At 44.6% G+C, this 27,994-nt stretch overlaps 1 protein-coding gene across 4 annotated transcripts in view; it reads right to left on the minus strand.

Moving 5' to 3' along the window:
* Positions 1-27,994, minus strand: part of SPNS2 (sphingolipid transporter 2) — a 175,319-nt gene that overhangs the window by 66,418 nt on the left and 80,907 nt on the right. For all 4 annotated transcript variants that reach the window (XR_005222601.2, XM_037880168.2, XM_043531369.1 and 1 more), the window contains exons 3-4: positions 23,888-24,024; positions 695-846 (exon numbers count right to left, since the gene is read on the minus strand). Coding sequence is in view for 3 of the 4 variants with exons in the window: in XM_037880168.2 (XP_037736096.1) it covers positions 695-846; positions 23,888-24,024 (289 nt within the window). In the remaining variant the exon portion in view is untranslated. The remainder of the gene's footprint in view (positions 1-694; positions 847-23,887; positions 24,025-27,994) is intronic.

The following is a 27,994-nucleotide window of genomic DNA, read 5'->3' on the forward strand; positions in this document are numbered from 1 at the left end:
AGTAATTTCCCACAGTGGTCGCTGCAATGGTGGGAGTACTAACAAAGACTAGCTACTGTGGTTTTAACCACTGGGTCCTGTAGAGCGTCTCAGCCAAATTTTGCAGATTCAAGTAGGTCGGAGTTTGAATGTAAGCTAAAGAATACTTTGGAAAGGCCAAAATTTCAAGAGCTAAATTGTGCCTCTGACCTGCACTCTCCAATATTCACATGCCTTAGGGAGATGTGCCTGCAATTACACGTGCACAGTTTTGACCATTTAGCCCTTAGTACCTTAACCTAATGACTCTTCTAGAGTATATGGTAACTTGGAGGAACTTGACTCAAAAAGGCCCATATCTCAAATGAATATAAACAGCAACTAAGAAAACTGGTATAATATTATTCATCAGTTATACAAGTAACATTGCTGTTATTCCAAAAACGTATATGCTGAATAGTTATTTTCTGTTTTCATCCAGCTCTGTTAATTAGTAATACCTCACCTTTATTCCATGCAAGGGTCTTAAACGAACGTGCACATGAATCAGTGGCAACACAGGTACCAGCACCTCTTTCTTCTAAGCAGCCCCTACTCTAGCCATCAGTCTGCAAACTTTTCCCTTACAAAACAATTCAAATCTAAGAAAATGTGTCTTTCTTGTCAGCCGCTTCGGATGTATGGTAATTCAAGAGAACAGCAGTGGACTGGTTACCTGCCAAGAGGGATTGCAAAGTAGAAGACAGACAGCATGAGGGTTCTGGTGTTTTTGGTGAAAAGGTCTCCTATGATGGTGGGAGCGATGGTGGAATAACTGGCTTCACCGATGCCGACCAAACCCCGTGAAAGGACGAGGAGCCAGAAATACTGAGGGAAGTAATAAGAAAAAATTAATCAGTCTTCAAAATGGTTCATAATTAAACAGTCCACAGGGAAATGCAAGCCCATGTGACCAGTGGATAACACTTACCCCCCTCATCCCACTGTCACTCTTACCACTGCTCCTTGTGTTTCTGTTCCCAGGGAAAATGTCAGTGCCATATTTCTGTAGTGGTTTACACATATTTTAAAAAATAACTGTAATAATAAACCCTTGCCCTAATTGGCATTCCAGAAGATGTTCCAAACCTTCTGGCTATGAAGGGTCCATTGGCAGCTAATATGGTTAAAGAATGGGAAGCAGGAGATTCTCATTTCACTCTCAGGGGGAGGCTCAACCATAGGAGGTTTATGGGTATAGACAGAGCAACCCAACAGAAGGTTTGCGGGGAGCTGAGCTGATGACGACTCTCGTATTTGGAGGTCTTAAATGATGAGTATAAATCCTCTGTATCCAAGTTGACACAGAGCACTGGGCTGAAAAGTCAATCCTGGTGCAATTTTTAAGACTCTTCAAAAAGTATGGAAGAGCTTCTCCTGTCGGCATAGATAATCCACCTCCCAGAGATGCGGTAGCTATGTGGACAGGAGGAGCTCCCCCATCGACATAGCACTGTCTATACTGGGGGTTAGATCGGCATAACTACATCGCTCAAGGGTGTGGATTTTTCACACCCCCGAGTGACTTAGTTATACTGATATAGGTCTGTAGTGTAGACCTGGACTAACTTTGCCCAGGGAGCATTGGTCTGCAGTCAGTGTGCTGCTTATCAGTAACAACAGCGGATTCAGGGACATCCTATGCAATTGTACCCATTGCACAAACGTAAAGCCGGCAACAGAAATCACTTGGAAACAAGTGCACTCTCTGAAAGCAGTGGAAGTGAGCAGACTGAATACAGACCAGAATATGTTAGAAAAACGTGAGATGCAACAAACTGAAATCTAATACAAGCCAACATGGAAGAGGAAAAGGAATTTTCTACAGATGTCACGGAACTAACAGAACGTATTTCCTGATGGTGGCTCCCCTCACATCTGACATTGTATAAAACACTGTAAGCGCCTGATTTTCAAGCAAGCTCCTCTGTACGCTTGCAGCTTTCTGGCTGCAACTGTTTGCAAGCATAGTTTATGCCACTTTGATGTCTAACTACCTGATGCACTAGCACAATCAATACTTAGACATCAAAGCAACATGAGCTGCACTCAGAAATAACTCCAGGTGCAGAAATACAAGAGCAATTAATTGCAGCTGCAGACTAAGGACAAAGAAAAGGGCTGGGGAAAGCCAAATTTTAAATATTTAACCCTTACAGGTCCCCATATACTGTCACTTTTGTTATCCAGTAGGTCACTTGGGAGAGTTGGAGCCATATGGATTACACTCGTCCCTCAAATGCAAAGGTGAGTATGTATTATTGATCCCCTTTTACAAAGGGGAAACTGAGTCAGTGAGAGGACAATTTGCCCTAGGTCACACAAGTCTAAAGTAGTGCTGGGATTGGAACTCAGGTCTCAGGTTCCCTACTCTAACCATGCAAAGTCCTTGCTGAGATGAGCTGAGAAGATGGGCGCTGAAGCACCTGCTTTACCATATATACACCTGCTGGTAGACAACTTCCGTGCTTCCTCTAAACACACTAGCAGTGCTGTGCACAGCCATCATCAACCTCTTATTTGGATGCCAGTTCTACCCTGGTACGCATTTTCTGAACGTAATTATAACTTGCTGGGTGTTTGCAATTACAGGTATAATTAAATGTCTCCTCTAGCCCTGTCATACTGAACAGATGCACGTGGGTGCCTGCAGAAAGGGCAATATCATGACTCAAACCAGTTAAATTATGTCCATTGCCCAATGCTAAACCATTCAGGAATGCTGCGGAGATACACTGCCTGTGACTGGCACACTGGTAGCCAATGTGGTTGGGATAAGCAGCATTATTCATATACATGCTGAATGCATTAGTGAGGCAGAATTAGAATTGGGCAAAACTGGAGGCTGGTTTTGGTTTGCACACATTCATCCGCTGGTTTCTGGTGTTGCAAAATCAAAACCAACCATGGTTCAGATACGGATCCCAACATGCGATGGAGATGGGGTTAAGGAGCCTCCGTTCCAGACCAATAACCAGTAAATATGAAATGTCAACCATGACAGGAAAGTGGCAATCTTGCTGACATATAGGACCTTTCTAAAACTTTATCTATATGAAAATACCACCAGAGAGATACAGCAACAAGTACAATTCTCAATAACCATTCTGCATGGGGTTTACTCTGACCATTGCTACAGCAATGGTGACCTCTCAAATCTTGCCTACAAACCTTGTGCAAAGCTTTCTCCCTGTTGTTAACACCAGTTCAGCTCCACCAATATTGATAACGTTGGGTGTCCTAGTGCACTGAAAACACCTGCAACCCCTAGTAGCCTATCCACATCAGGGCTCATTCTCACACAGAGAGCCAAATCCCCTTTCCAGTATTTCTGCCACACTCTCTCTCATGCTTTGAGAGTCTGAAGATGTGTCTACACTACAACAGCATAGCTGTGCCACTGTAACGCAGATGCTTCCTACACTGACGGAAGGGAATTCTTCCATCAACCTAACTGCGTCTGCAGTGGGGGTTAAGTCAATTAACTACGCTGCACAAGATGCAAAATTTTCCACAATCTGAAACGATGTAACTAGGTTGACCAAAATTTTAGGTGCAGACCAGGCCTGAGTGATGAGTTTCTGACTCTAGATGGTGATCAACATAAGACTCGCATAAGAGAAAAGCAACATATAAAGATGTAAGCAGTGCTGCATTTCACAGAAGGCATCTTCAAGGCAATGGACAAAAGCACCTAATCAGATGTGGCAGCTAGGCAGAAGATATAAAAACATAAAATCAGATTAGGGCATTATTTACAGTCATATCCTAAGGACTCAACCCCCGGATTAAACCTGATTTATATTACGGAGAGATTTCTCCAAGGTATTTCGATAGCACCTATCATCTAAGTACCTAAGTGATACAATTACTCAATAAGTCATTTCGCTGTATGAACCATACCCTAATCTTCCAAGTTTAAAACACACTGGACCATCGTGTTAACACTTTTCTTGTCAATGTGAAAAGAAAGCGCTCACTAGGTCCCATGGGTAAAGTATGGCCCTCTCGCAAGGAAGCAGACATTTTCTTCTGTCCACACAGACAAAAAAAACCCAGACAAAAACAATCACCCCCAAACTCTTATGCTATAACATGCTGAGGCCACAGTCATGTAGTGAACCAATAAGAAGTCCACAGATGTAATATATATAAAGAGACGTACCATACACATACATTCATAGTTCTAAAGGCCAGAAAGGACCATGTGATCATCTATTCTGACCTCAGACCTGCATGTCTCTTCCCCATGGGTGGGCAGGATAGTTTCCATTAGGTTGAGTCCCTTTCTTTCTGTTGCTTTTCCTTTTTGTCACACCCCGAGGCCTGGGCAGAACAATGAGACACATACCCTGGCCACCCTGTCTGCTCTGGACCAAACTGCCTCTGAGAACACCATGAGTAGCAGAGTGGGAATTGTTAATCAAATTTTACCCTTTCCCAAATAAGGATTGGTATGTATTAAAGAAGTTTATTCCTTCAAACATTACTGCGTAGTTCTTCCATAATTTGTTCCCCTGTGCAAATGCTTCTAACTGTGCTGGGGGATTCTAAAAGCCTGAGTCAGCTTTCAGCACCTAAGCATATTTTATATGCATACAAATTAAGACCAGAAACCTCAAGGTTTTGGTGCTTTTTTCCCTGGGTCAGTGATGACAGACAACTTGATGGAATTTTTGGACACTTAAGAACGGACAAAGCAAACACTTCTTTTTCAATAAAGGTTAACGATCACACTCGGGAGTATGGGTTTGCCATTGCTTCCCATCATGTCTGCCAATGACCTCCCCGGCACCTGAGGATGTATCCCCCAGAAGTGAATGCAGTGTGCAAATCCACATCCCTCCATCTGCTGCACTCTCAAGCCCTAGACAGACCAGCACAATTCCAGCCAAGGCGCTAGAAGCACCAAAGTGGGGGTACAGACAGCAGGAGAGGGAGCAGCCAATCTGCAAGGCCTAATCCCCTGGAATTCCCCCTGCTCAGCTTTTCTATACCACAAAGGGATGTCAGCATGGTAGGATTCAGGTGCACCACAAGCTGACATGGTGGAGAAAGGATGAAGGCTGGTAGAGATATGGTGCCTCTGCCACTCTTGTTGGACACTCCCCTGAAAGCCACGTCACCACAGGGCGTACCACCCGGAGGGGGCAGTGGAGTGGATGGCAGCAAGGCAGGAACTGTGGACCTGGCTCTTCTCTTCCAGTCTCTTTAAGGGAAAATGTGGCCTTTCTCCAAGTTCCCAGGGCTTTACTGCTTTGTCCACACATCCCATTGCTGGAAATACAGGGTTGTACATAGTCATAACTAAAAAAAAAAGGAGTTTTAGAAGATGTATAAATCTTTATGATTCAGGACATAAGCCAACCACTAAGAGGGGCTGGCAAGTAATTTTCTCTGGGGGTAGGCTATCCCATAACTGCCCACTACTGGGTTTCTTGCACCTTCAGCTGGGCTGACGGAGAGGGGACACTGGGCTAAGAGGTCCCTGGACTGATCCATTCTGTCAAACCCTACAATCCTGTTGAAAACTAGAGACCAAATTGAATCCTTACTCAGTTCTTAAACAGGCACAACACACACCGCAAAAAACAGTAAGGGCTTCATTATTGGACGCTACAGTATTTAAAAGGCACCAAGGCATTGCAATTTTCTGTAGCACACACACAAGAGGTTTACATTAACATCTTCATACTGTTTCTATTCCTGATCTCACACATCACATCAGAATTCAGTGGGCCAGGACATCCTTTGACTAAGCTGTACATGTGACTGCCTTTTATCATGTTTGAACGAAGCCCCTAATTACACATTTAGCCCAGTGGCACAGACCACTGAGTGAGTAATGTAGGTTTTAATAGGTCTAATAGTGACCTTACCTCTTTCTCTTTAAATAAGTTAACAAAAGGAATTAGGCCACGGTTTTCTACAAGATTAGTTGCCACTGATAAACCTATAATCTGCCAAAGTATGCATAAAACGCTGAAGAACCAGCCGTGTCTAGAGAGCCATGTGATCCGTAAGCCTGGTCATTAAGCATCTGAATGTGAAGTAGCTGTAAAGCATCCCATAATACAAAGGAAATATTGGCTTGTCCAGATTAGGGAAATTTGCGCCGGTCTAACTATATTCAGTGCTTAAAGTGGTCTGAAAAAAGCATGTGTGTGTGGGGGGGGTGTCTATTATTTCCTAAAGAAATGGAAGTGACATCACAACGGCCTCTCCCCCTAATCACCACATCAATTCTGCACCCCAGGCTCATCTCAGTTCCTCCTGCAGCTCCTAGGCCTCTTCACCCTGCCTGTTCTGTCCCCGGTAGGGGTGGGACTGAAGGAGGGGAGAACACGGCCTACTTCTGCAGCAGCTCTGATTGATTGCTCTGGCCCAGGAGGTGGGTTAGTGGGGAAAGCAGCCAGGGCTGAAATGTGTGCCCCTCAGCAACCCAGCCAGAGCTTGAGAAATTTTATTTGCTGGGCCCATAACCTAGCACACTTTAAGCACTGACTACATTGGAGTGGCTGCACCAGTGAAATCCCTAGTATAGATGCACTGCAGGTGTGCAATCCATGTTTTGCACTGGTGCAACCTTGTCCACAATACAGGATTGCAACAGTATAGCTACATCAATCGCAACATGTGAACATATTCTTCTATCTGACAAACACACAGAGTTGACCTCCTAAAGATCCCATATTTAATTTCCTTAAAGGAGGCTCAGCTCCATTTAATCAGGGTGTGGACTGCTGAGAGTTGCTAACATGGCATTATGATTATATACATGAGGCATAATTCAGTATGAGGAGTCAGACGGGACCAGTATTTTCTGACCAGATGAATAACACTTTCTGCTGTGTTCCATTAACAGCTTTCCCAAACAGATCAGCACTGTGTCAGGTTCTAATGACTGAAGTTGACACACCACACCTTCTGCCGTAGGTATGCAAAGGCGTTCCAAAATCATGATACAAGCCAGAATAGCAATGTGCTTCTCCAGTACCAGTACTGTGACTAATAGGACTGGCAGCTCTGAAATCACAGTTCAAATTTGAGCTCATAAATAGACACTCCCTAGGAGAAGTGAGCAATGACACAGCATGACAAACTCAGGTGACATATTTCTTTAAACTCCCCTGCAAAGACGGAATCATGTTTAAGAACCTGCGGGTTTCCAAACTGCACAGGGACATCCTCCCTTTGAGAAAAATGAGTAGATACTGGAGACAGCTGTAAGTTATTTTTGGAAACATGGTGGGGTGACAGGCGTTGCTTATGGTGGAAGAGATGGCCCTAACGATAAACTCCTGATCTGAAGCCCGCAAAAACTTTTATAGGTGTTGGAAATCCATAACTGAATAATGGATAAAACAAAAATCCTGGATCCAAACATCCCAGAACATTCTGGATCCATATCTAGATTTGGAATGGCAATGATACGTGCCTCAACTTTATTATACACCTGCCCACAAGAGTGCTCTACCCTACAATTTCATGCATTGTCAAATTAATTTAAAAAAGAAAACATTTTGGGGGAGATGAAGAGGGGAAGATATTTAGTGAAGATGAAAGCTGCTCTGTGAACAATCCGGGAGAATGGGGTCTTCTGTAGAACATGTTCAGGTCAGGCCGATAGAGACTGAATTTTAATATCATCTGATGGCCATTTCAGGATCTATGAACTGGGAAATCTTTGTCTAGCTCCTCAAGAAGACATGTCCATGCCATACAAACTACCTCAACAAGAGGCACCTAGCCCCTTGTTGGGAGTGCCAGCACAGATGCCGAAGTCTGAATGAGCCAGGAAGATAAGCCAGAAACTGAGGGCCAGCATATAAGCAGGGTGCTGTCCATGAAAAACTGGCTCCCCTCTAGGACTGAGGGCATGCTAGGAACTTGTTCAGACGCAACAGGTAACTTGTATTAGAAAAGGGAATTTAACTAATATAGAAGTATAAAGCCTGAGGATGTGTCTTCACGTTTATCTTCTGTGTAACTTGTACATATTTGCTTTTCCTTACTATTTTATCTTTGAATCTATGATTTTTCAATTAAATAAGCTTTTTGTTTATTTTTTACCACTAGCTTGCCTCTATTGTGCAAACCGTATGGAGTGTATCCCCCTGAACTGATAACTGGGGCAGGTTTCATTCCTTCGAGTGTGACAAACCATAAGGGCAAAGTCTGAGTGTCTGGTAGTGAAGAACTCAGGGAGATGAATTTGTGGGGTTATGGGGTGGGGTCTCAGGAGCAGAAGGGCTGTTGGAGTTCACCCTGCAAGGAGTAATAGGTGGGTGGAAGCCAGAGTGAGACCTTTATTCTTGCAAGGCTGGCAACTGCCGTCAGAGCTTGATCTTAAGGCATGCAAAGTCACAAGACAAGGGTGTGTGTGTGTGTGTGTGTGTGTGTGTGTGTGTGTGTGTGTGTGTGTGTGTGTGTGTGTGTGTGTGTGTGTGTGTGTGTGTGTGTGTGTGTTTTGAGGCTATGAGTTATCAGCACTGATGCAAAGCTATGAATTTACCAGCATTCACTTCTTTGTCTTAGACTTGCAAGGGCACATAGAGGCTTGGGTGATGGGCACTTGCTTGGCAGATGCACTTATAAACAACCCTCTCGCCCCTACAAATCAGCTCTCATCAGACATGAGTCACATTCGCAGAGTGGCCTGGGGAAGCTTTCACTGCAGCTGCCAGTTCTGTTCCCATCTGGTATATTTAGGCTTGGCAAAATTCAATTTTTTTGAAATAATTTCAACAGATAATATCAATGTTTATTTTTAAGCATTTTTACATTTTTTATGGATTTAAATTTTCACATTTGTGGGAAATTTTTTTTGGGGGGGGGGGGTCAAACAATCAATTAATGACAGCTGATATTGAGATTCAAAAATTTAAAGCTTTATAGCTATTAAAACATAAATTGCCAACATCACATATCAAAATATACACAGTAAATATCTTTACATGAAACTAAGAAGTTCTGAAGCAGCATTTTTCTTACTTTGCCTTTCTGCACATTTCAATGATTACGAAAGGAACCGTTTTTTGGGTCAGTTTGTGTGGGTTTGGTGAAATCAACCAATGTACTGATAAAACTCCATTCCTTCCAAGCTTAGGTTTATTAAGTAGTTTTCAGCGCTCCTCATCCTCCCTCCCTCACCATACCCTTCTCACCCCATCCAGGCTGTCACTAAATCCTAGTTTCAGTTACAGTTCCTCCAAAATCTGACCTTTCCTTTGAGACATAATCTGCCCAGAAAAGTTACATCAGCCTAGCTATGTCGGCCAGGGCGCAAAAAAACCATAGCACTGACCAACCTAGCTAGGCCGATACAACCCTCCATGTAGACTCAGCAAGGAATGGAAGAGTGCTTTTGGCAACATAGCTCACTTGGTTCAGGAAGGTATTGTTCCTACACTGACAAAAAAAAAACCCTTCTGTCAATGTAGATTGTGTCTACACTTCAGGGCTATGCCGGCATAATTATGGCGATGGTCTCCGTAGCACAGACATACCTCAGGGCATGCGGAACGCTAACAGTGCTGCACCTGTGCCACCGCAGAACAGACACGACAGCGACAGAAGGGCCTGAGAGTTGGTAGCTAGGTCGATGGAGCAAATCTTCTGTTGACCTAGCACCGTCCCCACCAGGGCTTGGGTTCGGTTTGACTCTACCTAATTTTGTAGTGCAGTCCAGCCTTCAGCCTCTACTGAAAAAATCCTTTTCCACACCTTGGGTCATCTCTGGTCTCAAGTACTGCTGTCTCCTCCTCGCTGGCCTCTCTCACCTTTCACATCAAGCTCAAGCTACTTGTCCTTCCCCGCCTTCTTCATGGCTCTTCACCTCCATCTGTGACTATGGCCTGGTCTACACCAGAAAATGAGGTCAACCCAGCTATGTTGCTCAGAAGTATAAAAAACCCACACCATGAGCTACGCAGATAAGCCAACCTAACTCCCAGTGTAGACAGTGCTGGGGTGACGGAAGAATTCTTCTGTCAACCTTACTACTGTCTCTCAGGGAGGTGAACTATCTAGCCCTCAGTCTCAGGTCTCATTCTTCCGGCTCCCCCTCAACACACACACTTGACATGTCCTCTTCCTTCTCTCGTCAGGCTCATCTACGCTGGAACTGGAGAAACTGAGCATTAGTTTTAGTCCATACCTTTAGTGATTTCAATACACGCCTGTGTGTGGACACTCTTATTTCACTATTGCATCAAGAGGACACGTTTATTCCCAAATTAGAGTGTCTACACACAGACTGCATTGAAATAACTAAAGGATGTAGATTAAAACTGATTCAGTTACTTCAGTTCCCAAGTCTGTGTGTGGACAAGCCCTCAACGAGCAGCTGGTAAAATAAGCAGGAAACTTGTGTTTGATTTTGCAAAGAGCGCCTGCAGCTTCAGGAGTCTGTGAAGCTTAATCCTGCAAGTAAGTGTGTGTGGGGAGTTGGGGGGACAGACAACAGCAGGGTGCACAAGTGGGGCCATTACGATTAAGCTCAGCACACGGAGTGATAATAAATCTCAAGCCCCTTGCACACCCTTACGCACAGGCTAAAAAAGGAGCTAGGCTGGAGTACGGGTATCTAAAGAGGTCTGTGCTTCAGTGTGATCTTCAGCATGCTAATTAATGAGGCATACAGCTCTGTGCTCCCCTCTTCAGTCTCAATCCTGCTCACTCCAGCAGCTTGAGTGTTTCTGAAGAGCCATGTGCCTCAGATTGGCCAGTGGCACAGAAAGCCCTCTCTGAAACACTGCTTTCCAGCAGGTGAAGCCCTTTCAAATCTCCCCCAGGCTCAGCTTTTACATACAGTAATTTATTCCTGCTCTAAGATTATTTCAGTCACACTTTATATTTAAGAGCATTTTTCTAAAGGGTTAACAAATGACTACTAAATGTTATACGCATGTTACAGACATGAGCAGTACCGGTTCTAGATTACTGACCTGTCAGCCTCTAACAATTGTTTAATCATTTATTCAAGTGTCTATTGATTTATTAAGCCTTTAGAAACTACCCTTAATATAAACGGTGGCTGATTTTTCTAGTCTCAATAAGCTAAAATCAACACCTCAGTTTTAACCGATTTCGACTGCTTTAAGTATCCCAGAAGCTCTCAGTATCACGCACCTGTCTCTAGAACACGCCCCCTTCGGACGAGTTTGGCTGCTGTTAGTACCCCACTAGGAGAGGAAGGATTTCAGCAAGGAGAAAAGGAAGAAATTATATTTAAATATAACAGTGAGGGAGGGAGACGATGCTAAGTCCACTAGCCTCTGCTCTAATTGTTCCTAGTATTTGTTAATAGCTTTAGGTCTCTCTGGTGACTTGTTCAGTCACACTTGATTGAATACAGAGTGTTTTATTTGGAAATGTACTTGCGATCTGCTTGAGATTCTGCCTGATTAAAATCCCCTCTAACTTTGTCAGATTTACACCACTACTTAGTACAGAAACCTATCCAGTGAAGGGAGCTTGGTGGGAAGTTCCATCCTCATTACTTGCACCCTTAGACCAAGATGTTTTACAAATGGGTGTCTACAGGTATGGCTCTAAGTCTCTATTTAGGCACCTAATTAAGCATTTGGATCTTCAAAAAAAAACCAACAACAAAAACAAACAAACAAAAAAACCCCAAAGAGTACTGTGCATCCCATAGCTCTTACGAGTCTATTCAAACTCAACAGGAGCTGCTGGGTGCTCATCATTTACAAAAACCAGGCACCTATTTCAGTGTCTGAACACAGATTTAGGACTGAGATTTTCAAAGCTCCTTAAGGGATGTCCAATTTCCATTCAGATTTGAAAGCCTCAGCCTTGGAAGCCTGACTTCAGGCACCCACTGTTGAAGGTCTTGGTTTTAATGCAGAAGACCTCAATCTGCCCCCATTTCTAACCTGTCTGGAGCCTTGGAGACTCTGCCTTCACATTTCAGATATTTTCAGATAAAAAAAGCATAACTCTAAGCCCACTCCCCACCATCACCTGATTAAGTAATTTAAATAGAGGGTCCAAATGATAGCCTCAGTATAGGCAAAGGCAGCAATTCAGTTTGGTAACTGAAGTACCTCTCATTTGACTGTGCTGTCTTGCAATAGAAATATTACTTGACACTCACACTGGCAAATTTTTGCTCCCTGAAATGTCAGTCACCCTTTCTGTAATTGAAGCTGACTGGCAAGCTTTCCCAACTAATAGGCAACTAATAGAAACACATACAGGGACATGTATAGGGATTTATTTATTCACCTTCTGCCAAGAGTAGACTCAGCCCTAGGTCTTCTAACACGCTCACCACTGGGCCAAGGTAATTATTTCAGTTTTCTTTCTCTCTGTGAAAGATTATTAATCAAGCTGTCCTGAAGCCCTTCCAAGAGTGAGACCTGGAGAACACCAACCATAAATGACCTCTTCTACTCCCAAAGCAAGGATACATTGGCTTACAACCCCTCTTCAAAGGGATCACTCTTCAAGACCTATATCTGGATAGCCTGAAGACAATCAAGCACCAGACTAACTCTCAGGTCTAAATACAATAGAACACAGAGTGCAAGCCAGGGAATAGCACCCACATATTTACCTTCTATCAGATCGTCACAATTTTTCATGGGCTTATCCTACCAACTTGATTGACAATTAAAGAGGCCTAACTTTTTTTTATGCTTCATGGCAATGCAACAATACATGAGTAACCTTATTTCACAATAAAGACACAAACACTGAGATGGCATGATATCACTGTTGTATCATCGTTTTATTTCACAGGATACCTGTAGTAAACGCCTTTCCCAACCTAGTCCTGGCCTCCTGCAGTTAAGAACCCACCTGCTCTTATCCCCACCTCAGACAACTGCCTTTCACCTTCACTTTATCTTCTCAACCTAGGACCACAACTACTGAAGTTTAATGCCTTCTCCTGAAGCTTTATAGGACATGCTAATAGTGAACAGGTTACACGACTGGACAGATGGGCTCATGTAGAACTCATCGATGAAATTGTTTTTAATTGTTCACTTTATTAATATAACTTCATAAGCAAAGTTTTATGAATGAAACAACTTTCATTCATAAAACTAGTTACCCCAATAACTGGCTAATTGAGTTTCACTTTCAATCCAATTGCTGCTTAAATCGCTGAAACTTACACTGTTTCAACATTGTAACTTCTGCTCACTGTTTGCCATTCCTTACACTTGTCCATATTGTAACTCAAACTCCATTTTAACTTGTCCCAAACTCCATTTTAAAATGCTCACTTCATTTTGTAAAAGCTTGCTGCAACCTTCATTTTTGCAAAACCTTGCTGTAATCTTATTAGTTTAGATGTGTGAATGAGGTATGTATGGATGATGGAATCAACCTCCAGCCCCAGCCTGTCCTGATGAAATAAAGTGTAAACACCCAGTGGCTGAAGATGCAGACAACAGCCCTGACAAAGTAAGAGGAGTCCACCCTCAAAAGAACAGAACAAAAGTACAATTGAAGAAACATCAAAGCCAGGTCTTAGGCTGAAAGTCATGTCTGCAATTGACGCGTGATCAATCACACCGGACCCAGAGGCAGCGTGACACAGCAAGACCTATAGACTCTGGATTCAAACTCAACCCTACAAAAAGGATGGGTGAGATGGAAGACTTTGGAGGGAAACATTCTGCTGCCAACATGGAAGGGCATCGGTGCATGTCCAACAGAGACCCAGCTCTTCCTTATGCCTGGCTTTCCTGGCCAGTTAGCCGCCACAAGCTACGGACCCAAGCCACGAACTCACACTACATTCAGGACTGGTAACTATACAGCAGCTGCAGAACCTGTGCGTGTGTATGAACGAACGTGTGAATGAATGTGAAACTGAATGAAATGTTATAGCTATAACTGACTGCCTACTATGATTCTTTCTGTATTCACAATAAATGTGACATTTTGTCTTATCCCCTTTAATAAGATCCTGCTGGTTTTTATTTTATTGGTATAACACTCATACGGTGAGAGACATTGTACACTCCACCAAATCACGTTTAATTCTCCAGAAACTTTAGGAACAGGATCACATGGGACTGCAAGGCCATCGCAGTCTAGCAAACTGCCAAGGCAGGCTTCCACAGTGTTGAAACGTAGCACGCAATGCCATCAGTAATGAAATGCTGCATACTGGGAAGGCGTGCAGCTGTCTTATCACCATCGTTAAAAGGACCACATGAGGTTTATGGGCATTTTATATGTACTCACTCTCCCCTGTAACATGCATTTAGAAGCTTACAAGCATTTCTGTCCTTGCCAATTCAGTCCTGTTTAATTTAAGGAACATTTCCCCCTCCCTCCATACAGCCCCTTAACTTTTTGAACAGGGCTGAAATGAACAATGATAAAAATTATTTATGAAGCACTCCCTAGCACTTAGTAAACATTCAAGGAGATAGGACTGACAGACACGCCAGCACCCTACGCAATATGACATCTCGGGTTGTGCACCATCAAGCTCAGCTCTGAGAATCCACAACAGCTGCAGCAGGACAAACAAAACACTGATGTTACGGGTCTCACAAAAATAGAGACCGCTTTAAAAATGTATCCTGGTTGGCAATGAATTAAATACAAACACACCCACTGAGCTTCCTCACTGAATAGCTCAATCAAGTCTAAAGGTCTTTCCCCACCAGACAGCTTAAAAGCTGAGACAGGATGATTTTTGCTCCTTGAAATGTCAGTTACCCTCTCTGTAATTGAAGCTGACTGGCAAGCTTTCCCAACTAATAGAAACACATACAGGGACATGCACAGGGATTTATCTATTCACAGAATGGGACAAAAATACTTAAGACTGCAAAGCTCTTCAGGGCAGGGTCTGTCTTCCTGTTATGTACGTACATTGCCTAGCACAACAGGATCCCACAATTTCAGTTGAAGCCTCTAGCTGCTACCAAGATACAAATAATAAATGAACAATAATAATATATAACCATGTCCATTTAAAGAGACAGGTTCTGATCCTACAACTCCCATAAAGACAGTAGAAGAAGTCTCACTGACTTCCATGGTAGCTGGATCAGGCCAACAATGCGTAGACTTCATGGCGATGTCCAAACATTTTTCAATAGCCTAAACATCCAACATCTTCCTAAACAGAGAGGGGAAATGCATGCGCACGCGCACAGATGCACAGAGCCACCTCCTCAGGTCCCTACTCCGTTTTTACTCAGCCCTCATGCAGGCCTGTTGAAGTTAACGAGAGTTTGCAAGAAAAAGGATCCAGCCCAGGGCGTGCGCAAGTCTCCTCTAGCACAGTGTTCTGTCAGGCTCACCCAGAAGGATGCCTGAGCTCCGATTAGCAATCCTGATGTCTCAGTGCTGGCTGCTGTCTTCATTACCATGAGCTGGCAGGGGCCATGAAAGCCTTTGCGGCAGCGTGCATGAGTTATGCTTACAGTGATTCTGAACGATAGAGACATCTCCTCTGATTTCAGCATCCACAGCGTTAGTTTCTGCATCTCAGGACATTAGACTAGCTAATGAACCCAAGAACAGAGAGCAGCAGACACACTGCTACGAACAGAACAGTATTGTGCATGCAGTAAAATCCATTCAGAGTTATTTTAAAGGTTTCAATAGGACACGGTGCCGTTCTGCCCCTACCAGCCAGGGAGCTGATATTCTGAGCAGGCAGTCAGGCTCTCATAGTGCTCCAGACCCCCGGCGGGGAGAGGAGAACCAGCAGAGATGGGAACTGTTACTTGAGAACAGTTGACAGGGACATCCTTCTTGATAATTTTGTCTCCTTTATTTTTTGTAGCAGAAATGAGCTCACCTTCCAATGAACGCTTCTGTCACATGAGGTGGAAATTCGGGGCTTTGGCGCTACAGCTGCACTCGAGACACCTTCATCACCAGCTGTCACGTCTTTGAATGCATCGCACGCTCCTGAATGCACGGACAGGGGGTAAGGTGAGGCGAGAACACAACTCCTCCCTTGCTAAAAGCAAAGGGGGGGCTGCCCTCCTTCTCCCCAACTTGGGTAAACAGTGCTCCCGCACAGCTCCCTCTCCTCCTCAATTGGTGCTGAGAGAGCTCCCCCTCCCCTTTCCATCTACTGTAACCACTGAGGAAGGGCCCTGGGGCCAGTAAGGGGTAGAAAAGGAGCACAGGATGGGTGAGAGACACCTGTATGACTCAGAGATCGGCAGAGCCCTCCTGCTTCAGTCAACTCGAACCACTTCATCCCTGTGGTAACTCTTGCATCTTTCCCCCACCTAGCAAAAGTTGAGAGGTTCAGTGGGGTAAGGGCCCAAAGTCAGGGTGACCATGACTCTGCGCAGGTCTGGCTTGAGCCCTCTCTCCCTGCGGGGCTGTGGTTGCTGCTCGCCCAAGCCCTCCCTGAGCCTTGGGTGAGGCTGTCACTGCACAAGGCTGTCATTGCTTGCTCCAGCCCTGCCTGGTCCTCTCCCTCCCACATGAGGCTGTCACTGCTCGCTTGCCCCTCTCCCGCCCCGCCCCCCACTTTTTTGACGAAAGAGGATAAAGTCAACTGACACAGTCAACAAAAGCAAATGGGACAAATGCCTCGTTTTGGGGGGGAAAGTCAGGATGGCTGGGACAGGGCTTAAAGAAGGAACTGTCCCGGTCAAAACGGGACGTATGACCATGTTACTCAAAGCTCAGCCACTCTTATTTGTGCAAACCTCTCAAGCACCGCTTAGCTTGTGATATTCTGGCCAGAGCCAGTCCGAGATTGAGCTGACCCCAGCCAAACTTCTGTGCCTGGAAACGACAGAAGTAAATGTGAGCTCTTTCCCTGTCTTCCCCCACCTTTTAAAAAAGTAAGAGGATAGAAGGTGTAGCAGTGGGAGAGAGGAACTGAAGAAAATGGCATTCTCCGGTTCCTTCAGGAATTCTCACACTTCCTGTAAAAATATGCAAGACAGGCTCTGATTTTGGCACATCTGGGTCTAGTCCTAGTGGGAACCAAGTCGTCAAGAGGCAGCCAGGAAAGTGAAGAGAGAGCTATCTGGCCGAGCTCCAGCTCAACAGGCCAGGGTTGAATTTGAGAGAGTTTGGGGTATTAATTGTAGATGAACCAAAGTATCCATGACAGCTACCAGAAAGTTCCCCTCTGGAGGAAAGAAACCATCTCTTCCCAGCAGAAAGCATTTGGACAGGACTCTGACACATGTATCTCTTTCTATAGGGTGGGTAAGGTGAGTAGTAGATTTTACTTTTCCCCTGAGCAGTTAAGACTAAACGGACATTTCATATCATAGGCTCATCCCTGCAAGGCTCTAACTCATGGGTGGGCAAACTATGGCCTGGGGGCCACATCTGGCCCTCCAAACATTTTAATCCAGCCCTCATACTCCCACCGGGAAGCGGGATCCAGGGCTTGCCCTGCTCCGGCGCTCCAGCCAGGGAGCAGGGTCGAGATCTTGCCCCACTCTGCATAGCTCCCGGAAGCAGCAGCGTGTCCCCCCTCCAGTTCCTATGCGTAGGGGCAGCCAGGGGGCTCCGCATGCTGCCCCCACCCCAAGCACTGCCCCCGCAGCTCCCATTGGCTGGGAACCGCAGCCAATGGGAGCTGCAGGGGTGGCACCTGCGGACAGGGCAGCACGCAGAGCCACCTGGCCACACCTCCGTGTAGGAGCCGGAGGGGGGACATGCCACTGTTTCTGGGAGCTGCTTGAGGTAAGCACTGCCCGGAGCCTGCTCCTCTGCCCCCTCCCACCCTCTGAACCCCTCAGTCCCAGCCCGGAGCACCCTCCTGCACCCCCAACCCCTCATCCCCAGCCTCACCTCAGAGCTTACACCCCAGCCCCCAATTTCGTGAGCATTCATGGCCCGCCATACAATTTCCAAACCCAGATGTGGCCCTTGGTCCAAAAAGTTTACCCACCCCTGCTCTAACACCAAGCTGTGGCTACCAAAATACTGCTGAGCCAACTTACAGCCCTTGTCCATCAGCACCTGAATTACTTTTAGCACAGATCGATTTAACAGCTGTGCAAACTGACAAGGATGTTAGTCCGGGGACCAGGTACAGCACAGCCACAGCTCCCAGACTCCAGATACAAAGCTGCATTGGGAATCTGTTTTGCCTGCCCTCTGAAACAGACTTCAGCTTGTATACAATGGTACACAACCATTCCATCAATTCAATGAGACTTCAGCAAAAACATCCAGTCCCCTTTAAACCTACAAAAAGATGGCCTACTGCTTTTAATTTTGCTTGTTTCTGCTTTTAAATCTCAGGATTTATTTTACTCAATAGCACCTAACACACATTATTAGGTATACATTTGATGAGGCAACAGACGCCAGAATGCTGTAGAGGGCTTGAGATTTTTCTTTGCTTCCAAGGAACCTCAGTTTTATTTTTTTACACTGAGTAATTTTCTGTGTCTCTTTTATCTGTCCTTGAACTAAAAGGACCTGAAGTAAGCCAGGCATGTTTCAAAGACATGATTTTATGAAGCACTGAACTCTCAGACGGATTTTTGCTTTGGCTGATATTTTGTTCCACAGGGGGTTGTTTCTTCCCTTTTTTCAGGGCCAAATTCAGAGTGGATGCACACAACAAAGGTACCTAACAGTAAGTCTGTATAATTTACCTGCAGAGGGAGAAGAAGCTGGGTTGATTCTGTCTTAGATATTTTTATAGCATCTGCCCTACTATACCATAAGAGCATTTAAGCACTGAACCAACCAACAGGAAGGTGCTGGAGGCTGGAAGATACAAGATACACAGCCCTCTGTTGGTTGCTCTTCCTGCTCCAGCCTCTTCTTCCCTCAGCATTTAATTCACACAGACTTACTGATGTGCAATTTACACCAGCTCCAAACTGCCATCACCTCTGAAAATAGCCCATTAATTTTCTGCCAAGTCAAAAACAGTTTGAGCCTCATATCAGAAGAGCAGTCCACAGCCTCAGGGCCAGGCACAGATTATAAAAAGAATTTGTGGCCCCTGTGCTACCTGAGCCTCCAGAAGTAGATGTGATCCAGCAAACCCTTCTTGGGTGCTCAGCTAAGTAATAAAAGGCAGGCAAACAATCCTCGAATCAATAGAGCTGAAGTTTGTTCCAGGTGTTCTAGCTTGTTCCCCCATTCAACCAGCTTTGTCACAACCTTATCTGGGTTGAGCCTCGTTTATACATAATCCCCTTTCATCCTGAAGGAGCCCCAAATGCTTAACTACACACACACACACACACACCACACTGAGATCATTTTGCCCATCTCTGAAGTACAGCCACCATTAAGGAGAGGGGAGCTTTACTCAAGCCATGTGTATGGGAAATATCACAGCACTGTGAGAAACTGAAAGCACTTTGCAAGCTTTCCACGCCTATGCACCTCCTCACTTTAAGAAATCGTAGCTGTCTGCCCACCAGAGAGCTGATTACTGGACCTTAGTGTGAAGGGAGGTGTGGGAGGCCAGCACGAGAGGGGGAAAAATACAACTCTTCAAGGCTTCCCCAGAGACAGAACTCTGGACAGATGAAGCAACCATGAGAGCTATTAGTCTGACTAACAGAGACAGTCACGGGGTCCCAGCAGCCACATCCAAACACTCAGAAGATCCAGCACATTCTGGTTAGTCCTGATAACTAAGTGGCTTTAAGGTAAAGTTATTTAGAAAGAGAACAATGGAGCAATCACAGGTTTATATGGCCTCCTGACGAAACACCATAAGGCAAGGCAGCCCAGGGAGGATCAGCCCCAGATATATAGGGCAATCAGACCTATGATTAATCAAAACACTATCCAAAAAGAAGACTTGACTTTTGCCATAGTCATTAATCAGTGATGACGGTGTTGGGCAAGGGGGCTGGAGAAATATTCACCTCTTCATGTGGAATGAAAATATAACGACTGGAGCCATGTTTTAGTAGAGGAGCTCTGTGGGGCCTCTTGTGCGCAGTAAGCACCTGAATGAATCGTTTCCCTTTGAGCTCCATGACAGCTCACTCAGGGTTTTAAGTCTGCATGTTGTCATTTCATTACTGAGCCTGCACCAATATCCTGAAGGGGTTTTCTTCAAACACTCACCAAAATGCCAAAAATGGTTTGCTGGTGAAACTGCTATGACTTGCACACGCACAGGGACAGGACTCCTTAAAGACCATGCACAAAGGCCTTGAATTTTTACTGGGTGTTTGCACGTGCAAAGTACAGGCACAGGTACAGACTTGTTTAATTCTGGGCAGGGAGTTGAACCAAAACCGAATCGGTTTAAACCAGTATCGAACCTGAACTATACTTTTGTCCTACTTGCTGAACCTCAACTGGAACTGAACTGGTGGGTTGGGTTACCGCTTCAAATAAAGGTCCGGCATTTTTAAGCGCAATATTTTAGAACGCTACTGTGATCTTATTTTCAACAAGACAACAAAAATAACAAATAGGTACATGGTGGCTACCAGAGAGGCCTGCCCTGGTATAATGAGATGAGAATGAGAAGAAAACAAGGCCAGTCACAAGAGCAGGGAGGGAGCGAGGAAGCTTAGGAGCTGCCTGCACACCACATGAGGCAGCAGGAGGCGCCAGAGATAGATGGACCATCTCTGAAACACCCTCCGGAGGACAGAAGCAGTGGAACGCTTCCTGGTCCCAGAAGTTAACAACTCCTCTTCCAGCCCGGCTCCCCAGCCCTTCTCCCCCTTAGATTCCCTCCTCCCACCCACCCCCAACCTCAGGGGCAGCTCCTCCCTCCAGTTCCCACACTTGAGGCACGACTCATGCACCAAACTCAGATTTATCCTCTCAAGGAATAAACATTAGAAAATGTTATTTTAGTTTTCTCAAACAAACTGTTCACAGAAAAAAAATAATTATGCTTATTTGACAGCACAAAAGCACTAGGAAAACTCATGTAAAGTTAAAGTTCATAAATAAATGGCCAAAAAGCAAAATAGTTTCAATTTTAAGTTTCAGCTCTCCTTCTTGAGTTTACTTCCACTGAGATCGAAATTTGATCTGAACTGGTTGAAACTGATAACCGAGCCATTTGAAGGAAAAAAAAATCAGAACTAAACCTGAACACACTGAACCTGAATCAAACCAAAATAACCATCAGTTTGACTCCCTGATTCTGGGCATGCACAAGTGGAGGCAGACCAGAAGCTGGCCTGAACATTTATCCATGTATAAGGAGCTTGCTAACTGCTTCCTTTATGTCCAATTTTCAGTCAGCAATGAATATTTATGACGCAGACCCCATAAAAGCCCGTTAACAATCCAGTGGCCTCATTTTTCATGGGAGCTGTAAGGTACTCAGCACCTCTGAAAGGCAGGCCCCTTGTATTTACAGTTAACATGGTAAATACCATGTAACCACAGGGATAGGTGCTTAGTAGTGTTATTCATGACATTGTGGTAGCATGCACCATGCAGTCAACACTTTACAAACAGAGAATGGCAATTTACCATTTTCACTGAATGGCTATTGTTTCTTGCCTACTTCAGTATTTCTGCTGTCACCACATAAAGGAGTTTTCTATGCTGTATTTCTATGGGCTCAGGCTGTGCCAACTTGCTGCTTCTCGACGGGTGTTTTCATGTCCACATGAACGTGGGCAACCTCTTCTGCTAACAGTAGATTCGCTGCTGCTTTTATTTAAACCAGTGAAGGGATCTTCATATTTTAAACCACCATCCCCTCCCACTATCACTTCTCTCCCTTCTTTAAGAACCACAAGTGTTTTCTCCTTAAGCTAACGTTAGAAATCAAAGATCATAAGCTGGGAAGCTACTGTATAAATAAAAACTGCACTTCCTCTTCTCTGACCTCTTGTCATTGCTATTTCAAAGAGTCACCTTGTGCAAGCTGGTGTGACTCGTCTGTTAGATTTCAGATTCCTGCCCAGGAGAGAGAAGTGGCAGCAGGACTGTTTTCAGTATGACCCAGGATCTCTGTCCTGTTGCTGCAGCCCTCTGATATACTGGTTAAAGAATGTCCTCCCACTGGCTGTAGAGTCTACGCTGGAGGTGGATCTCATGGCTTACAAGAAAGGTTTATGGTAAAGCTGAAGATCACAGTGGACCTTGGGCAGGGAATCAGAAATGACCCAGAACTTTTTCAGAATTTGGGGTTGTTTGGATCCAGGGTTTTGGTTTTGGCCCACATCTATTGGTGACTGCAATCCAGAAGGAATGAGTCTGTACACAGAACATATTCTCCTGTTACTTGATGTTTAGAGTTGTATCCTTGTTTTACGGCAGCACTCACTCTTTCTTAGACTAACAATAATCCCACATCCACACTGAGCTACAGGAAAGCCTTTCACCTGTTGGCTCTTCATGAAGGGTTTAATGGCTTAACTCTGTTGCATGTCCTCTGTGGCTTACAACAGAGGGGTGACAACAATAACTATCTTTTTGCTATAACCACAGTTGCTTTCACAGCATGTTTCCAAAGAAAACCAAAAGAAACCTGATATCATTCCAGATGGGAAGCGTTCTCTCTCCACTAAGAGTGCGGCATAACCGATTTTAAACAAGAGCAATTTGCTGGCGTAGAAGAGTATATCTACACTGCAATGAAAAACCTGCAGCACCGAGTCTCAGAGCCCGGGTCAATTGACTCAGGTCAGCGGGGGCTTGGGCTGCTGGGCTCAAAATCGCAGCATAGATGTTCCTGCTCAAACTGGAGCCCAGGTTCTGATGGGGGGTGGGGGGAAGAGAAGGTCTTGGGAGTCCAGCCTCCAGCCCAAGCAGGACACCTACACTGTTATTTTTAACCCTGCAGATGGAGCCACCTGGGCTCTGAGATGTGGCTCCATGGGGGGTGTTTCTTTGCAGTGTAGACGTTACCCTAAAGACTTCTACGCTTGGCCCTATGATTTATGGGGGCTTAGAAATGCCATCCTATCCAAGTGGATGTCAAGGTGAGCAAATCACAGGTGTGACTTCCACCACTTCCACGGATGGTGGTGGCAACCTCTGTATTAAAAACAGCACAGCATGCTTGTCATCCTTGGGGTGTGACCACAGCACTGCAACCTCTGGAATGCAGCTGAACCAAGAGGATGAATGGCTGATCCCTAGGGAAATCCGTCTGCGGCTCCCCTAGCTGTGATTTATCTCTCCAGGAATGCTGCCACCTGCAACAATTAAGCTTCCTCTGTGGTATAATTTAAATGAGAGGATTCTTTTCTCAAGCACTCCCAAGCCTTTGTTGTTTTGCAGTATCCTTGACAGGCAAGAAAACAAACAGACTGACATAGCCTCATTTACTGTAGGCTGAAACTGGGAGCATTGTGAAACGTATCGAAAGCTATCTTTGACTTTCCAAAATTAGGTGAGCCTGAGGATCCTATCATCAATTCCCAGAGAGATAATTTAATATAGAAAGGAGCTGACACTGTACTAATCTAAGTCCTATTATTCACCTTCACTGCCTTTCAGGGAAACTGAGCCAGGGTGGTTACTCAAAATCTGTCTCTAAACTCCATCTGCCCAGCATTTTGCCATTCTATATAATCTGTTCAAGCAGAGTTAATGATAACTTACCATGGTTTGTGCAAAGAGGGGGCAAAAGAACCAATATTTGATTATGGATAGGTTTTTTTGGTTCTGTAAACTCTCCCTTAAAATAAAGCCTACGCATCAATTTGAACATGTGTCTATATCTGCTTCCCCTGGGATGTTTAGGCAATTCACATGACCAGGGAAGAACACACTTCACTTTCAAAGAGACATGTGACCACAAACATTAAATACTTTATTACACAATACCCTATGTGATATGCCACACATACATCAACGGGGCATCTCACGTCCCTATACACTGTGTTGGGGAGTTTGGAACAGAATCCCATTACATTCAGTACACTATGTGGAATGCCTTTGCTTATAATCCCGGACACCACGCAGGTCTTACTTGCTCAGTGATGAAGGAGCTTGAAAAGGTGATAGCTGACCAGAAGAAGATCCCACAGCTGAGGATGATCTTCCTGTTGAAGCGGTCACCAAGGTAACCAAATATAGGTGCTGCCACCATGAAACTACAGATGAAAACTGCAGAGGGGAGAAAAGCAGGGGGGACATTTAATAAACATCAGGCAAAAATACGAAAACTAATTTTCTTCAAGCCAAGCCCTCTGGAAAGTAGTTCCGCCTAATTGGATGTTCTGCAGTCCTGCTTACCAAGTTAGGCAACCCAATAGGCTTTCAGAAAGCATAGTGCCCATAAGCAAACAGACTTCTCATTACCAGAGAAAATTCGGACCAGTGAACTTGCGTTACCTTTTACAACACTAACACCCCTCAGAGTCTGCTGCAAGCTTACAATTGAGGGATGGGCGAAACAAGGACGGGATAAATCAAGAGCCTCTGCTCAAACCTCAACAAGAAGCGGACACAAAGGTTTGAGAGCATTCAGATATAGTGTATAGATGCTGTCCCCCTTGTTGGCTATCTCAGCACAGACCCTGGGTGAAACACCCCATGGAGACTCACCCTTAGTAGCAGCCTTTTAATGCAGCGCTGAGGCAGCGTGAGAGGCGTTTTCACTACCATTCCCCTAGCTGCACCTGCGTTTTCACTACCATTCCCCTAGCTGCACCTGCTGTGTGGCTCAACAGAGGGCTCCACCCTCCAGTTCACCCACCAGGACCTCAAGTCACTTTTCTTTAAATTTTTGCCTGACCCAGCATGATATACACCAGGGAGTAACTATTCCACTACAGGGGATAGTTTTGACCTATAAGGCCCTAAATGGTGTGGGACCTCTATCTGAAAGATTGCCTTTCTCCACATGCCATTCTGACTCAGTTACAGTCAGCTGAGGTACCACTCAAATAAGGTAGGAGGCAGCTGGCAGAGTATCCTCTGCCAGGACTTCTCAGCTTGGGAGCTCATTCCTCCACCCGGCTCCAAAATAGTACTTGGGTCTTGTCCATGTTAGATCTAGGGACACCTCTATATACACCTAATGTAGGTGCACTTAAACTAGTTTACACACTGCTTGTGTCAATTTGGCTAGTAAAGAGACTTATGTTAAAATCTATACAAGCAAGGTTTAAACCAGCATGTGTCTATATTCAGGATTTGCACTGGTGCAACTACAGTGATTTTTACATCATTGTAGGCACACCAGTACAGTTCTTCTAACACAGTGTTTCTCAACCTTTTGGATACCAGGGACCGCCTTGCTGCCTTCCTAAACTGTATCAGGGAGACCTCATGCACCGGTGCTGGTCCATGGACCAGTTGTTGAGAAACACTGTTAAAAGACCCTAGTTTATTGACATCCAGAGCATGCTGCAAGGCCCATGTATTCCTTGAGCTGACAGAAACTCGATATGGTCTGGTGGCAAATTAGAGAGACTGGAAATATGTATTAAGGGGTATAAATCATATTAATTATTGGGTGGCTCCTGGCAGGCAAGGTGGGTTTCTGGCATTGTTTATTTGTAGCGTTCTATTTTTAAAACGCTAAGAGGAGACTGTGGAGCAAAGTACAAGTACTCCTTCTGATGAAATGTGTGTTTAAACAAAGTAATTAAGGGATTTTCATGGTAATAGGAAATAATATCCTAAAAAATGTGTGTAATGCTGGATCCTGGGAAGCTGTTTTAGAAGATATATGTGTATCTTTTTACATACTAAAATTCCAAAACCTTCAAATAAAACAATACATGTATGTCAGTCAAAGTCCATATTTTGCAATCCATACAATGGTACTTTATATTTTATCTCAACTTTTTATATTTCCTGTAGTAAGCAACATCACAACGCAAACATGTATCATGTATGTAAATAAAATGAAGGAGTAATTCAAAGATAGAAAAACTAGATAAAAAAGAAATAGAAGTGCAAGATTATACCCATGTTCCTGTTTCACTTGTAGTGAAAAGCCACTACTCTGCTATATGGACAATATACAAAATCTCACGCTGGATACATGGAGCCTAGTTTGGCAGTCCCTGCACAAGCAGAACTCCCAGTGGAATGTTCTATTTTTGCTGGAATAAGCTCTTTTCACCAGTAGATCACAAAGTGCTTTACAAAGGGAAGTCAGGATCATTATCCCCATTTTACAGATGAGGAAACGGAAGCATGAGCAGGGCCATGGTTTGCCCAACGTCACCCAGCAGGCCACAGCCAGGAATAGAACTCAGGTCTCCCAGTCCACTGCTCTATCCACTAGGCCATGCCAGCTCCATAAAAGGAGAGCAGGATAAGGCCTGTAGCTACTAGGATTATCAGGTGGTGCTACTCCTACATTGCTATAGTACATGGAAACACACTTTCATGTGTAGCTCACGAAAGCTTATGCTCTAATAAATTTGTTAGTCTCTAAGGTGCCACAAGTCCTCCTTTTCTTTTTACGGATACAGACTAACACAGCTGCTACTCTGAAAACTTTCATGTGTAGGAAACACAGAGGTCCCTGAATACAGTGTAACTGGTGCAATTCCACTATACACCAGATTTAGGGATTCTACACAGTGTTCTCCATATGCACCACTTACACCACTCTGCAGGACTCCCCCTGTGTCCTCATTGAGAAGGGGTGGGAGTGACCTGAGCAGGAGCCAGTTGGATTCACTACTTTGCTGGACACTGCCCCCCGTATTGCTGAAGGAGCTGGGGAGCACCTTGGCTGATGTTCCGTAGCCTGGGGCGGGAGAGGGGATTCCTTAGCCCCCTACCCTCCCCCGAGCCCCTCAATACACAGTACAGCTACTCAAGCTGTGCATTCAGTGAAGGATTTGCCCTGTACTGAACTCGGCTTAAAGAGTTTGACTCTGCAAGGTGCTAACCTCAATCTAGCAAGGCACTTAAGATTTAAGCACTTGCATAGTCACTAACCAAGTATTTGCTGGATGGGGGTGACAGTGGTCAGCACTTTGCAAGCTTTAGCCCACAATGAACTTGGATCTCTCTCGAGAGAAAATCTGTTTACAATGAAACAGAAGAAGATGACAGATCCAAAAAGTGTCAGAACGTAGCAAAAAGGAAAGGAGTACTTGTGGCACCTTAGAGACTAACAAATTTATTTGAGCATAAACTTTCGTGAGCTATAGCTCACTTCATCGGACACATGAGTGGAAAATACAGTGGGAGCTGGTGAGCTGTAGCTCACGAAAGCTTATGCTCAAATAAATTGGTTAATCTCTAAGGAGCCACAAGTACTCCTTTTCTTTTTGCGGATACAGACTAACACGGCTGCTACTCTAGAAGGTAGCAGTGTGCTGATTGCAGTTCCAGGTTGAGTGACCCTTTCGCTTGGAATCACACTGTAATTCATTCATTCCAGATTCACAAAGTCTGCCATTTTTATTCAGACAACAAAATAGAAAAAACTAAAGCAAGCATCCAAAGAAACCTCAGCCCTGCATTTCACTTGATTCAGGTACCGAACAGCCTCATCAAACCACCTCTGGGGCATTTAGGGCCTGATCCAAAGCCCACAAAAGACTGGGACTCACAAGACCTGAATTGTATTCCCAGCTCTGCCACTGGCTTGCTGGATAACCTTGGGCAACTTTTTTCTATTGGCTGTAACGAACTCTGGATCACACCCCTAACATCTACTTTCAGCATCTGCGTACAAGCAGAAGACAAGATCCTATGTGCATTCAAATATCCTCTTCCCAACTCACCCAACATCTCCCAGTTCCACACCAATAAATAACATGTTCCTTGCTACTCATGGGCCCCTGGGGGAACATGATGTTGGCAAATTCTCTTCTGAACCAAGCTGAGAGCTCTCTCACAGGTAAAAAGCTGAATTCACAGCTCCACAAAGGAGTAAACAAAGGGACAACAGAACCTAATAAATAATAGATAGCTGAATAAAGCTGTCACAATAATAAATTTAATTTGCATCAGATTATTTATGACCCAAATATGCATCAAAGCACTGATTGACTCTTAAGCAAATGCAGAAAATGATGGCTATGTGATCTGTCAAGCGGATCTGCCTGTTAGATGTGTGTCCCACAAATCAATTTTTGCGATTGCTCCTGTATATGACAGA

This window comes from Chelonia mydas, chromosome 17, assembly GCF_015237465.2.
Source record: "Chelonia mydas isolate rCheMyd1 chromosome 17, rCheMyd1.pri.v2, whole genome shotgun sequence".
Classification (NCBI taxonomy): Eukaryota; Metazoa; Chordata; order Testudines; family Cheloniidae; genus Chelonia; species Chelonia mydas.